This window comes from Perna viridis, chromosome 10 (assembly GCF_037379345.1).
Source record: "Perna viridis isolate PV_CMFRI_1.1 ecotype Kerala chromosome 10, ASM3737934v1, whole genome shotgun sequence".
NCBI classification, from domain to species: Eukaryota; Metazoa; Mollusca; class Bivalvia; order Mytilida; family Mytilidae; genus Perna; species Perna viridis.
In genome coordinates, this window is record NC_142454.1 from 26,114,748 (window position 1) to 26,130,649 (window position 15,902).

General features: G+C 33.5%; 2 protein-coding genes across 4 annotated transcripts in view; one reads left to right on the top strand and one right to left on the bottom strand.

The window, feature by feature from the left end:
- Positions 1-15,902, top strand: part of LOC148605155 (protein inturned-like) — a 46,952-nt gene that overhangs the window by 10,881 nt on the left and 20,169 nt on the right. The window contains exons 1-2 of one of the 3 annotated variants that reach the window (XM_088549691.1): positions 1,033-1,092; positions 5,093-5,274. In XM_088549691.1, coding sequence (XP_088405817.1) covers positions 5,117-5,274 — 158 coding nt within the window. In that variant the 5' untranslated portion in view covers positions 1,033-1,092; positions 5,093-5,116. Of the gene's footprint in view, positions 1-1,032; positions 1,093-5,092; positions 5,275-12,244; positions 12,480-15,902 lie in introns of those variants that run through there. The other 2 variants (XM_088549689.1, XM_088549688.1) reach the window with 2 other exon arrangements.
- LOC148605156 (uncharacterized) lies at positions 288-1,505 on the bottom strand. The gene has a single exon (XM_088547548.1). The coding sequence runs from the start codon at positions 1,503-1,505 to the stop codon at positions 288-290; it is 1,218 nt and encodes a 405-aa protein (XP_088403674.1).

The following is a 15,902-nucleotide window of genomic DNA, read 5'->3' on the forward strand; positions in this document are numbered from 1 at the left end:
CTGAAACATTAAGATAATTTACAGTATGTTATAGGGATACATATTGTGTGTAGCCTATCAAATGCCTTTAAGAAGGATGTGGTTTATTTTCAAATACTCAAACTTTATTAGACACCAATAATTCAATTCCGAAAGAATTGTTTGAGACCTCTGCCAATGGATGTCAGTTTTGGGGTACTGGTGGACTCGGACAATTGTATTGAAATGCATCAATGGCGGCCTCACTTTATTTGAAATAGTTTACACTGTAATTCACAAGTTAAACTGTTGGGTGGATAAAAAACGGTCTACATTTGTATTTTACAGTAACACATCTTTTTCAGTTCAACCATATCAACACAATATGATGTTTTACCGTACATACTAATGCGACTGATATCTCCAATTCTTTTTATAGACTTGGTTGTCGCATCATAGAGCATCGTTACTTCAAAAACGCCACCTCCGGGTTCAGTTTCAAGTACGATTTCGTAGTACGCATACGTTTCGTCACCTTCATCAAACTTTGTTTCAGACTTAGTAGCTGATTGAACTCGTTTTAATTTGAGTTTATGGCATTGAGTGTAATTAGAAAGTTGTTTGTTAACATTTTCAACAAATGTTTTTGCTGCCTTATTCAAAAATTCGTCTTTCAAATTTAACACAGTAACGTCATGAAAGCAAGTACACCACTGTTGCAGAATTCCTGCTTCTGTGCAAGTGCGTGTGCTCGGAATATCAAACAGTATACTCTGACCACGTCCAATTGACTCCTTGTGGTTTTTACCGATGTTCAAAATATGAACTAATGTTTTGTAAATATCAAAGGGACTAACAAGCCGTTTCCTATTCGTTTTCAAACTGTTATGAAAAGACTCATGTTTTTCTTTAAACCAATCTGGGACAACAATAAACAGGAATGGCAGTCTCTCTTCTATTTTGCCTACAGAAGTTTGACGGAATTTTCCAAATCTCATCCCATGATCACTGAAAAAAATGAAAAATGTGCTATTTAGTTGTGACTCCTTATTTATGTCTCTTAGAAACTGAACGTACAGATCGTCAGCCTTAGATGGTTCATCAACAGCCTCGTGTGTTAATCTTGAAATAAAGGTAAATGAAAAATATGGCAAATCTTTAAATAGCTTTACAAACTGCTTGGTGTAATCTAATGCTATTTTTGTTTCTGGCCTGGCATGTACACAATGGTGACCAGAATTCCAAATGTCTTTCATATTCTCCAAAGCTACTGTAAACGGACGATCAAAATAATCTGTTATTGGTTTGCTAAACCCTTTTTTCATGTAGTCAAATGCTTGCAAAGCTGGACAGTCCTCGCTGTAGAGTGTTCGAAATCCATTTTCTGAAAAATTCTTCCAAATAAAGTTGTATCGATCAAATGTTTTATCTCTCATAGTGCTATTCCATGGAAGTTCATGGACAAATTTTCCTGTCGTCATTGGAACGAGATTAGGGAATGTGTTCAGACCAACTTTATTGTATCCGATGAATTCGAGAGCACCCATTTTCTGCTGAAGATATTTTCTTGTTTTTGGCATATACCGAATCATATTGTTACGTGAAACAGAATCGACACCGACCATCAATACGCTGATAAAATTAGAAGAATTTCTAACTTTTTTAAAAGATTCCATGCACCGCTTTTCAACTAATGGTTTTTTATGAATGAAAGAAAATGCATTCCTGTAAACAGAGTTATTCTTTTCGTTGTAACATGTTACTTTAATGAAGTCGTCGCTTATTATTTGGTTGTCTGAGAATGGTTCGCTTTGGTTACGCATAACATAGTAATTATGGTGAGTGGCGACATCAGTTGGTCTCCATATCACTTCGTATTTACAATATTTCACACCCAGTCTACGAGTTTGATGATTTCGACTTATTATCAATTTATTTCCTTTGGTATAAACAATATCATTTTTGTATACACATTTCAAGCGTCTACCTTCCGGTAAAAATTTCCTTACACTTTGGTCGAACGGTTCTAGTTTTGCTATTTTACAACCAATGGTATCCAATAGTAAGTTCGATCTAAGGATTCCTTCGTTATGTCGCAGTAAATTTGTGTATGAATGATTCTTCTCTTTGGAAAGGAATGGTAACAAATTTAAAAGGACTAAGATTGAACATCCAACGACCATAGATAATGCAAACTTTAAAGTTATTCTCATTTTTAACCTTAATTCCAAAAAGGTGTACCAAATCTAAAGATACTTACGACAACTCTTAAAAATGCAATAATTGCGGCAGCATCTTCAATGTTTGCTCCGCTTGTTAATTTACATACATAATGTTCATACGTTTATTCAATTAACTGACTTACTGACAGATTGTAAAGCATATGTAGCAAATGTGATTCGGGTCCATCAAGTAAGCAAGTTTACCTGTGGTATCCGTCAATAGTTTTTAATTAAGATTTCAAAGGATTTTTTTTATGTTGAACTTGTCAGATTCAATTTTTCAAATAAAAAAAAATATGAATTTAGAATGTGTGATAAAGTAAAATTTAGTGAGTACACATGCAAAATTATTTCACATGATTGTCACACGAATTTCACATGATTTTCACCTGAATGGAGCAAATAAACTAAGTGACAGAGTTCACGAGAAATTCGGGTGAATGGAGCCTTCACGTGAAATTCACACGAAATGTTCACATGAAATTTATGTTTAGTGAATTTAACATGAAAATCATATTAATTTCATGTGAATTTCAAATGAATTTCATGTGAAAAATATTTGCCTATGTAATACTTTGTAGATATATTCGAGTAAATGCTAAAAGCGATTTGTCATTTTTCAGTTGAAACTCATATAAATTATATACAATTCAAATAGTATATATTGCGCAAGTTGATGAAGTATGCATGCACAGTGCATTTCGGGACATTGGGCGCAAATTCGTTAATTCAGACTCATTTTTTTTTAATATTCCTCAAAATTTACATTTCGTTGAAAAACTCGGTTTTATTGCACGATTACTTCGATATATCCGGTCACCATTCTAAAATAAGCTTCAATTTAAATCGACAGTTACAGCTAACGAAATTGCAGTGTTGTGTCCATCAACATATTCATGTAAAGTTTTGTTCTCAAACACACACTTACCAACTGATACATGTACTACCCATGGTTTTGCCCGTTCCTCTGTTTGGCGATTTGATAAAAGTAGCTTAGCTAATTTCAGTAGTTATTTTCTATAAAATTCTTGTGTTTGATTTAACAATAAATTAATTTGATATGAATACTGTAATCTGATCGGTTGAAATAGTTTTGTTATATCTCAACGGGTAAAAAAAAATTGACACGCCCCTATTAAGTTAAATTCAGAGCTACTTTTGTCATGTTTAAAGATAAAAATATGTTTTAAAATTAATTTATAAGAATTGGCAGTAATAAAAAGTTTGTCTATTGAAAAATAACATAAAGGAAAAACATGGCTGCCGTTGCTAAAACAGATCATATGGGTCAGGCAGAAGTTTTTCGCTTATATCTCAAAAGCAGCTAGATTAATTAATTCTGCCAGGCTAAAAGTCTTAAGCAAGATGAGACCTATCTATTTGGTCAAATTTACGTGTAAATCTGTTAAACCATGTTGACTTATGTCCTTGAAAGGCAAACATGACGTATTTTGTAATTTTTAACCAATAACTTTCAATTGCTGAAATTAGCCTTATGATAAAGCCAACAGTGCATCAAATCAAAGTTGTCGGACGCCTCCTTTTTGGAGTTATCGCCCTTGAAATGCGAAAAAAATGGCTTTTTGGCAGTTTTCAGCCAATATCTTGAAAACTATAATAGATAAAAAAAGAAACCTTTTTAGGACTGAAATTTGTCTTATGATAAATCCTACGAAAATATTTCTGAGGCAAAATTGATGGACGACTCCTTGTTAGAGTCATTGCCCGTAAGGTGCAAAAAATGAACCAGGCGAGCGATTCGAGCTCCTGGGGACCTCTTGTTGTTAGTTGCAGTATAAATACTGCTATGTCAATTATGGTTTTAAATATAGAGGTCTTCATTAAATTCATACAGGAGCCGATACGTGCATGTCAAGAATCTAATTTTAGTGAAATTAGCACGTTTCAAGAGTTATCGTTCTTGATTTTGCTGATTTAAGTGAGAGATAACTGTATAGTTTCGTAATTAATACATATCTGTATAAAGAAAGGATTAATTGTTACTTTAAATATAGCATAAGTATCACGTAGTGTCTGAATAGTATTGGTACTTAAAACTGACTGTCCCTGTACCATGGAAGTGTGTCTTTACTGTCAAGTGCTCATGAACAGGCTATGGTTATAGCCGAATTACCTAAGTTAAAAAGGTGTGAAATATAATGTACATAGGTAATCTGGATTAATTACCGTTATCCAAAACATGAAATAGTTAAATCTAGATACGTATGCTTTATAGTTATAAAGAATAACACCTAAAAAAGCTAAGTGGTGCACTGTGAATCTAATGTATGTATATTCGCTTAGAAAACCCCTTCCTTAAGCAATTCGAATTTGAAACAAATATAAAAATAGGACATACATGTATGTGGTATGAGTCAGTACTAAATACCGAGCAACTAACAATAAAACCTCTACAGGTCGCCCGCCCTACGGTCTTCAATGATGGATGAAGCCCGTACCATAAAGTAAGTTGAAAAAAGCCCCAAAACAAATGAAATGAAACTATTCATAAAAAACAAAAATCAACCTAATTTATTTAGTGAAAACGCAAAACGAATAACAAAGAACATTAAACACAACGATAACCACTATATTACAGGTTCCTGGTTTGCGACATTTACAAAAGATTTTTAATGTGTATTGGCAAATCGAATAGAACTTTCTACCACATTCTTATTAATTTATCTGGTATTGATAGATGTTTGGCTAATTCATTACTGTTATTTTAAAATTAACATTGATTATGGATTACAAACTATCAGAAAATAAATATTATTGCGTGACAGTCTTGTAATAAAGTAGACATTATTGTTTTCAAGCGGGCACGACTTCTTATTTCACACAAAAACCCTATAGATTTAACTTTTCTGCTCAATAGTCTGGCTTAAACAAAGTTTATAAACTTTTTGCAGATAAGTTTTGAAGATTGGATTTAAATGACAGTGTTAGGGTTGAAAATACCGTTCAACTCAATGGCACCAAATTGTGGACGGACCAGGGAAAGTATGTTCGGATTAGAAACTCCGATTTCCGAGTGTCGTAAAAGAAATACTCTTGACGACTTTGATGACATCAGGAGCATTTTATCTTACAGGTATGTCCCTTTTTATATATACTCAAAACTATCTATGCACTGGTTAGACTTGTTAGTCTATTCTCTAAAACTGGTTGCTTTTTAGAGGATAAAGTCCTCATAACGACATCAGGAGCATTTTATCTTACAGGTATGTCCCTTTTCATATATATACTCAAAACTATCTGTGCACTGGTTAGACTTGTTAGTCTATTCTCTAAAACTGGTTGCTTTTCAGAGGATAAAGTCCTCATAATGATAATCCATACGAATGTAACCCTTGACCTTAGAGGTAATGATAACCCGATTTCAATCTGACAGGGGATTAACATGTTTTACTGAGTAAGGGTCTTTATTGGGTTCGTATCTTTAATCAAAACATCTTGAAGTTCAATTAAATTGTGAATAAAAAAATAAATCGATTGTAAAAAATATCAATATATTCAACTTCGTCCTCATACAGGTTACAGCTACCTCTTATTGCTTAATACTCAAACTGTGCGGTGGTTTATAATCTATGATTTTAAACTGCATGGTTGCTTCGCCATTAGTATTCTAGATATCACTCTATCTGTGCAGTTGTTTATAATCTATGATTTTAAACTGCATGGTTGCTTCGCCATTAGTATTATAGATATCCCTCTATCTGTGCAGTGGTTAATTTATGCTTTACGACTGGTTGTGATATCATTTTTTATCACCAAAATACTATGACTTTCGCTTTTTACCAAATATTTTGTCAAGCACGAAAGCAAATTGTACTTAAAAATAGTTGTGGAACGATGCCATCAGAAAACAAAAAACAACCGTTACAGTTTTGTTCTGGCATATTTGTCAACATCTAACGTTATCACCACAATAAGCACGAGCAAAAAAAAGATGGCATGAATTACATGTGGCATTACGAATTACAGCCTGTTATATCACTTGGCAAACCATCGTGCAATCTTTAATGGTTACCCTGGGAGACAAACCATCGTGTAATTTTTAACTGTTACCTTGGCAGACAAACCATCGTGAAATCTTTAATGGTTAGCCTGGGAGACAAACCATCGTGCAATCTTTAACTGTTATCCAGTCAGACAAACCATCGTGTAATCTTTAATGGTCACACGGGGAGGCAAACCATCGTGTAATCTTTTGTTACCCGGCAGACAAACCATGGTGTAATCATCTATGGTTACCCTTGGAGGCAAACCATCGTGTAATCTTTAACTGTTACCCTGGCAGACAAACCATCGGATTATACGCTTACACAGCTAAAAGTGCCACACCATTTTTCCGTATATAGTATTAGGTTTTTCATATTGGCTTAGTTATTGGTCCGATGCTAGCAATATTGGATTAAGGCGTAGCCGAGGAACAATAACTCATCCAATATGGATAACCTTTCGCAATTATACCTTTATTGACTAATAAGTCCAATACGTCATATTGGCTAGGCCAGTATGACTTTTAACAAGGCCAATATGACGTATTGGACAGGTAAAAGCCGTATGAGACGGCTAAATCCTGTATTGATGCACTTTTTTATTTTGTATTGTATTGGCAGTTTTTAATCATATAAAGTTAGTCAATAATATAGTATTATTGCGTACGGTTTTCCATATTGGCTTAGTTATTGGTCCGAGGCTAGCCTTATTAGACTGGGGCGTTGTCGAAATCCAATATTGCTAGCCGAGATATGATTTTAACCAGGCCAATATGACGTATTGCACGGGTAATTACAGCCGTATTGGACGGCTAAATCCCGTATTGGTGCACTTTTGTATTTTGTATTGTATTTACAGTTTTAATCATATTTAAGCAAAAATTCGACCGTTAGTCTATAATACAGTTGTGTATGCGATGGTGTTAGAATTGTTTACGGTTAGTACTTTTGTTGTCATTTTTTTAAAGTAATTCACCAAGTTTATATGACCTTGTTCCTAGTTCAGTTGGTGATCAACACGGTCACTTCACTCGTCAAGTTCATAACATTGTTAATTTTTGTACACGCACACACTTGTTCTCTGAATACTTTCTGCCTTCGACTATCCGCCTGTGGAATAGTTTGCCACTGGAAACGCGAATGTCTGATTCATTAAGCATATTTAAAAGAAAACTAGAGACACATACAAACTCATGTCCAAAATACTGTTATAGAGGGACAAGACAAGGACAGATTCTACATGCAAGGCTTCGCATGAACAGCAGCTCCCTTAAAGAGCGTCTGATCCTGCGAAATCTTGTAGACTCTCCAAACTGTTCATGTGGTCACGTCGAATCAACCTATCATTTTTTTCCTGTGACGTAATTATGACCAGCTTCGTAATTTAACTTTAAATGCATTTAATCATCCTATATATCGATATAAACTTGTTATTGTATGGGTCAGATATTCTAACATTTGATGAAATATTCATGTATTTAAACTTGTTCAAAAATACATTGTTCAGAGTTCGAGTCCCGCGGAGGGAACGACCAAAAATTTGCATCGCAAATTTGACAGTTCTAACATCGTTGGGAATTTTTCAGACCTTTCGATCGATATATATAAATACAACGTCACAGAATGTGACGACTCTATTCGCTACACTGCTCCATCGGATCAAATTGATACAGTAAAGATATGTAAATGTATAGAAAGGTCTGAAAAATTCCCAACGATGTTAGAACTGTCAAATTTGCAATGCAAATTTTTGGTCGTTCCCTCCGCATCGCAAAGTTGACAGTTCTAACATCGTTGGGAATTTTTCTATACGTTTACATATCTTCCCTGTATCAATTTGATCCGATGAAGCAGTGTAGCGAATAGAGTCGTCACATTCTGAGACGTTGTATAATATTGATTTGTTGTGACATGCATCATTAATTTGATCCTCTATCCTACATAATAACATCTATATGAACTGTCCCGTACTACCATACATCGTGTACTAAGTTACAGCCCTAGATTAATCCTACGAGGACGAATGAGCCGGCCAGCGAAAGCTATACTTTAATATAGCCTAGCTGGCCGAGTGGTCTAGGGCGCTGGTCTTTATGCAGGCGGTGTTGCCATAGATGTCACAGCGGTACAAGTTCGAGTCCCGCGGAACGACCAAAAATTCGCATCGCAAATTTGACAGTTCTTACATCGTTGGGAATTTTTCAGACCTATTTATATATATATTATTTTATTTCTTTTCATTATCAATATCTATATTGTATTACATAGCAGTACATGTGCATGATGTTTCTTATTCCCTTAAGCATGCTTGTTGTATGTTTAAATGAATAAATTGTCAATATTGATTTTACAATTTACACACAAAAGGGACACAATTAGTATACAATATACACAAAAATAAACAACAATTTACATTAAATTAAATCATATATTACAAAAAGAAAAGAAAATAAATCAAGTACAAAAGTATCTATGACATTTCAGTGACCAAAATTGAATCTATGGTAGCTCAAAACAGGTTTGAATTTGAGGTACATTTTATAGAAGTGATCTGTCAAGCACTATAGCAGGTGTTTCTACATATCGGATTCTAGAGTTTCTATGAAGTCAGTAATTCCACCGAGTAGGGATATCAGTATATCGTCCTCGTCTTGAAGGAAGAACGTTACGGATTGCTGAACTGGCAATATGTCAGTAAGAGAATAAAACATAGTGTTTCTCTCATCAATAAGTTGTTCACAGTTTAGAACTAAACGTTTCACTATGTCATGTTCGTAACGATTGCACATGGTACATATTCCTTCTTTAATAGCTAGAGATCATATTTTGACCATGACTAGAAGTTGGTGATTTAGTTCTGGATTCACCGATGTTAGACGAAGTAATATGTGCTCGGTTAGCGTGTTGTGAATGCGGTAAAACCCATCAAGTTCCGGCCGATTTTTGTATGGACGATTTCCATCGAGTTTCTTCCTGAATATCTATTGTCTGTTTAATGATTTTTTTTACCAAAGTCGCTTGTCGGGAATAAAGGTATCCTCAAGAAAACACTCCAGGAAAGATAACATGTCGTATTTAATAAGAATTTTTATCATATCATACGTCATTGAGTTTTCGTTACAATCTCCAGTAAAAATCTGGCCTAAGCGGATCAAGAATAATTGTTTGTGCGTTGTATTGTTTTTGGCTCTGCAAAATCTACCAAACAAAAGTAATTTAAACTTGCCGATTATCCTTCGACTGACCACAATCCAATACTGCAGATACGCGAATCTGTCGGTCATCTTCTATCAAAGCCAAGAACGAGACGTACAAAGTAACGCTACGTTTGCTCAAGCATCTGAATTTCGGTAAAAGTCAGTTTACCCCAGGTTTCACAAGCATGCATGGCGGTCGGTAACACAATTCGTTTCCAAATTATGCAATTAGTTATTGTTGGCAAACCATCCCTATTAAGTCCAATGTTATACAAGGAATGTAGGTTTTTCTTCAATTTCTTACACGCATTTTCAATTCTTCCATAAGTTTTTCGGCAAGAATCAATGAATGTCCCAGCGTAGGTAACTTTATCTTTTACAGAAACAGTTCCATTTCCAAATTTAAACAGGTATTTGGAATTGTTCCGTTTATGTGATTTCGAAGGAGTGAAAATCAGGCAATTGCTTTTATTTGCATTATACTTGAATCTCCAGTTTCGCGCATACGCATCTACTACATTCAAGAGAGTTTGTAAGGAGACGAATTAATAAAAGCTTAGTGCTTTTTTGCGAATCCTGTTTGTCAAACTTTGTTTGATCTATTTTGTACATATGTTTGATATTTATAAATAAAATATGTTTTAACTAAAACTGGTTAAATATATATCAATAGAATATTTCGAATTTTTGGACAGAATATTCGTTAATATTCGTCATTTTGTCTCTTTATTTATTTGTCTAGACAATAGAGAACCGATTTTAGTTATCATAGTCAAGTGAATTTCACTAATGTACTAAGTATAGCTCGATACACATCAAATTCATATAAAATGGCTTTGCCTTATTATACGTGTAGCATGTGGCCGCTATGCTTTAATTTTATTGTAATTGCATTCATATGTATCCGAATGTAAAAATCTGATTTAATAATGAATTTATTCATATACACCGTCTTATTTGTCTTTTCTAGCCAGCTGGCACCTATTTCATATCAATCTTTTAATAAGTATTGTATATATCTCCATAATGTATATATATATATTGATTCCAGGATGACGCCATGAACTTATGAAATACACATCCTTATACCACGTCTCTTCACATTTTACTTGTGAAATTGTGTTAATCGGTCGGTGATGATACATGACTGTATACATGCATGTACTATTCACAAATATTCCTAAAAAATCCGATTTCGTTGTTTTCTATAACAGACATCCCATGACAGATAGGTGCACGCAACCTTGTCTGTCATGGGTAAATTAGCCAAGTAGTCCAGTAAAGTTCAAGAGGGGTCAATGAAAAAAAATCAACTTTTTTGTATCTTTTTATGACAATATATGTTAGTACATTCAAATTATACAAAAAATAATTACTAAACAATTTTCGGGCTAATTACTGTTAATCGCGCGTGGTTAATCGGCGCCCAGTAATTTGTACGACACATATTTTATTCAAATAACTCATTGACCTATATTGTAATTCCGCAGCTTTTGGCTGTAAAACGGAAGAAATACGTTCTTACACTCGTCATCTAATAAAGAGTTGGGATTTGGTTCACTCGTGTGAGAAATTCTTCTTTTCATTCGTTCCGCTGCGCTCCACTCGTCAAAAGACGGAATTTCTCACACTCGTGGAAGAAATCCAAGATTTTTAATAGAGACTCGTAGTAGTAATAGTGATTATGTCCGTGTGAAACCACTGATTGGAATTGAATGATACTGTCACAAATTCTATACTACATGGTGCTATTTTACACCTTCTATTTTCTTCCTTTTTTAAGTCGCTAATATTGTAAACGACTTCTTGCACTTGTAACTTCAGTACTGTATATTCGTATATGATTTGCATTATTATTACTGCTCCACCCAAAGTTGCAGATATGTGCTATTGAACCATCATACGAGATCAAAATGTAACTCTTTAATACCTTAGATACATGTAGATGTGTTCTTAGTGTGTTTTTTACTTGTATGAGAGCGTAAAGTTTATATTAAAAGATGAAGTGGGCTGTTAGCATTGAACTTTACGTAATATACTGAGAAACTCCTAATCCCCGAGTTGTTTTGATTGAGAAACATTTGGGTCATATCGGTTACGAAGTCATCCGATTTAAGAGCATAGCGCAACTCCGCTTGAGTAATTCGTACATGTACCATTTCGGACTCACTCGATTGACGAACTGTTGCGTTACACAACAAAGTTCAAACGCTTTATTTAAAGTCGGTACATTCATATGTATAATTAAAGCATATTACAACACAAGTTCTAATGAGCTTTAAAATCGACACAATATAGTTCTAAAATGTCAAGTACATTTTCGAAAAAGGAATACACTTATTTTGCAAGTAATGCACAAATGTACGATGTCAAAAGATATGAAATTGAAAGGAACAAAAAAAAATGTATATATTCAATCATCATCCTTGCTTAGTCTTCCCTAAACCTTTCTAAATGAATCCTTAAATTTTTTTTTGTTTTTTTTTTTAATTCTGAAATAAGTCCATACATATATCAATGCAAGCTTACATGTATATGGTGAAAATGAGAAAATCACTGGTTGGGTCGGGAGTTATGTTAGTAGCGCATCGATTTCATCTGCCAGATGTTGAAAGCAAGACTCAGGCCAAAATCAGTGATATAGGTCGAGGGTTGATATGGCATGTGATACAGATTTTGATACGCCATGTTTATGATGTGATTAATAACCAACATCCAGTTCAATTTCTCTCATAAAATTCGACACAGTAAGTATTTTATTTATCTAATCTACCTAATAAATTTCCCTTTCGAGTACCTGTCAATTATTGGAAGTCTTTTGTGTTTAAGTTAAATAACTCAGCCTTAACATTCAAGACCCCGGATGAAAACAAAATGGTGGATAAAAATTTATCAACATCTAAAACTTAGTAGTGTACAAAGAAAAACTGTTCCAGTATGGCACATTCTCACAGGAGTAGCCCCTTCTTCAATCCTCGGAATGCTGCTGCAACAACCAGTACTCCATTTAAACGGGGAATGTCACAAAGTGACAAAGTAGACGTTACTAATTCAGACGGGTCACTCCAGTACAATGAATTTAAATGTACTGAATCTGCGTAAGTGGTTGTTGTAGGAAAAAATCAGTGTTTAAGTAGCATATTGCATTATTTTGCGAACTAATGGTGTCTTTTTTTAGTAAGAGGAAGGTGAAACCTTCTACACTGCCGAAGAATCATTCATTCAAACGCCTTTCGTAATTTTTGTGGGCCCTGTTATAATTAACTTTCTAAATCCTAATATTTGTTATGATATAGGGTCATCATTATCTTTATGTGTCATGGCCTGAAATATGTTTGGGCAAAAATGTCTAACATTCATAAGGAACTATGGGTTCTCATGGTCCAAAATGTTTTTGGGTCGAATTGTCTGATATTGATAAGCTGATAACATCATTTTTTGTAAATATTTGATTGATTGATTCTTGGGGTGTAACGCCCAAGCAGCAATATTTCAGCTATATCCAGGCAAGTAAACATTTGACCATCCCTATCCTGGACATAAAGCTAAGATTTGATTTGTATTTATTTATCAAAGCAAGCTTTTGTTTTCTGAAACTGATGTGGTTCTCAATTGCAATTACAAACCTACGAGAATGAAGCTGCCATGATACTATTGTTAAGCTCTGATTTTACTTTCTGAAACCTGATATTGATGGTTTTATTCAACATAAGTATACTGAACCAAGTTCATAACAACCATTTACGCTTTCTTAGCTTATTATTTATTACTGGAAGCTCCTTAAATCCACTGTCTTGGAGATTTTTTGGGGGGATCACAATAAAGGAGATCCTGTATTGTCATTTTAAAATTTGAGACTTGTCTCTGCCATTTAGATGCATTTGGGGGCATTTTACTTTTTTCATCAGTGTAAACACAGCCAGTCAACTAAAATTTCCTCTAGTTTAGAACTGATTCAACGCTCTTATATGTATTCTTTCATGATAAAATAGTATATGTTGCAATCCAGAGTTTTTTTCCAGGATTTTGAATGCTTTTTTATTCACTTTCGTTTGAGAAAATGAGGACCAGTTTAATGGTATATTTTTTTAAAGTAGTATTGGCATCTGACATAAAGAAGATAGTTCAGTATTGTCTGTTATTTACAATACTGTGTAAAGACATTAAATAAAACTTAAATGTACATTGCATAAGAATGAAGCACATTATTTTTTTTCCCACTATCATGCAAGCATGTTTTCCAGACAATCCGTCCAGATAGCATACATTTGTACCTGAGATTTGATTCAAAAAATTTCCCCAGCCTTTAATAATCATCAAAAACAGAAATCCTTTTACACTAGCTCTTATACTTAATCAGGGACCATATATTCTATACATTCCTGTCATAGTTTTAAATGTCTTTGATGTTGAAAAAAATGATGTTTTCTGCATTGTCACCCTTTGTAGAAACACAAAAACGCATCTGTCACAGTGTAGATATAAATATTTTCAAATAAGTATTTCCCATGTGTTGCCTCATGAAATTCTATTTTTAGCACAATTTCAACTCCAGGTCGAGTTAATGGCAATTTTATGTCATCATTTCACAGTTGTATTTAGTATTGGCCTCTGATAACATAAATGATATTTTCAAGATTGTTAATACTGCCAAGGCAATACAATAAAATGCCTAGGTTCTCAGGCCACTTTTTAAAAAAAATTGATGCAGGAGAGAGGCTTTTCTTCTTCTTAAATTTTTTTTTTGATCAGAAGCAAGTTCCCTTTTTTTTCTTGAAATTAAATCGAATTGAACAATTCTGTTAACTTTTCAAGTTTATATAAAGAATAATTAACTTGCATTCTTTCATATTTCAAAAAGAAAATTGGAGGGTCACTGAGCTCTTTTTCCTGTAATATTAAAAAAACTAAAATTCCCATTATATTTCTGTTGATCATTTTTCTGCCAATTATCTCAACTTGAAAGAGTAATCAAAGGAACCAAGGTTATAGCAGTAATCAAAAGAATGTAATCCAGGGACAAAGACCAGACATGGAAAACAGACATACACAACAAAGAACATAAAGTAACTAAAATCATACATACAAAGTAACAAAAGCAAATGAGCAACTTGGACTCCACTAAAAACTGGGAGCATGGACCAGGTGCACTGGTAGGGTAAGCCTGCTCTGCTTTTCTAGAAAAAAAGCTTTTTAGATTTCATAATTGTAACTTTGCCATACAAACTTTAATGTCAAAAATTCTTTTAAGATATTTTGAACATATTATTTTTACATCATTTAAACAACATTGTTAGTTAATTGAAAATAATTAGTCTGTATGATTTCGCATGTAATAAGTATTATCTACCTTGAGGGCAGTTAATAAATAAACCTGAACGATTTTGGTGGAAAGAATGTGCTTTATAGATTATATTTCTGTAAAATCTGGGTGAGCAATACCATTTTTCATAAAGAACTTGCTAGTTATATTATATTTTTGTATCAAAGATTTTAACAGTGAAGATAACTAAGTTTGTCATTTTATCTCAAATGGCTAGGATCAAATTTGGAATATATGTTATATCTAAGAGCAAGGACATAATTATTTGTAATTCTCTCTGTCGATCGATGCTTAAGCTGCATGGCACTGAAGCATTCAAATTCAAATGGATATGAATACTTAAAAAATACTTTTGATGGTTTAGGCATGAGTGAAATTTTTGTAAATCAATTTCCAATTATTAATGTTAACTTAATTAGGCAAGTTTTGCAAGATCAGTTTATTCAATCTTGGTATAGCCTTATTTCTGGTTCATCCAGAGGCGAATTCTACTCGTTTTTCAAGACATCCTTTGGTATTGAAAACTGTATAGTCAAATTACCAAGTATTACAGGATTTGGATCACAAAATTATGCACTTTTAATCAACACTTACCAATTGAAAAAGGAAGGTTGTATAACATTGCAAGACCTGAGAGATTATGCTCTTTTTGCATCGAGAATGTTGGTCATGAATTCTACATATTTTTTATATGTGAACATGTCCCTGTAAAAAATCTAAGACAAAAGTATTTGGCAAGGTATTATTATGAATATCTAAATCACAACAAAATGGGTGGTTTACTCTCTTTTTGCAATTTGAATGTGTTAAAAAGATTAAAGTTCATTAAAAAAAAAATCTGCTATGCTATGATAGATTTGTCACATTTTGCTCTCTATAAGTATCTGTATTTTTTATTGCTCATTTCTGTGTCGTTTTCTTTATGTAATACTGATTGACCTCATGTAAAAGATTTATGTATGTGTCTGAGTGTATATAATAAAATCAGAAAAAAATCAGAAAAATCTGAAATCTGTTTGTGAAAAAAATTAGTTAGTCATTTGACCAAAGCTTAAAGTGTATCAGCAAATTTTTTTTAAAAATCCAGGTTCATGAAGGTAAATAAATAATGAGAATCCAATTCCCCTAACAACAAAATTCATTGTATTGCCATAATATGTCCTTTTTTGTCAGTGTTTATACAATGTATGTAACATTG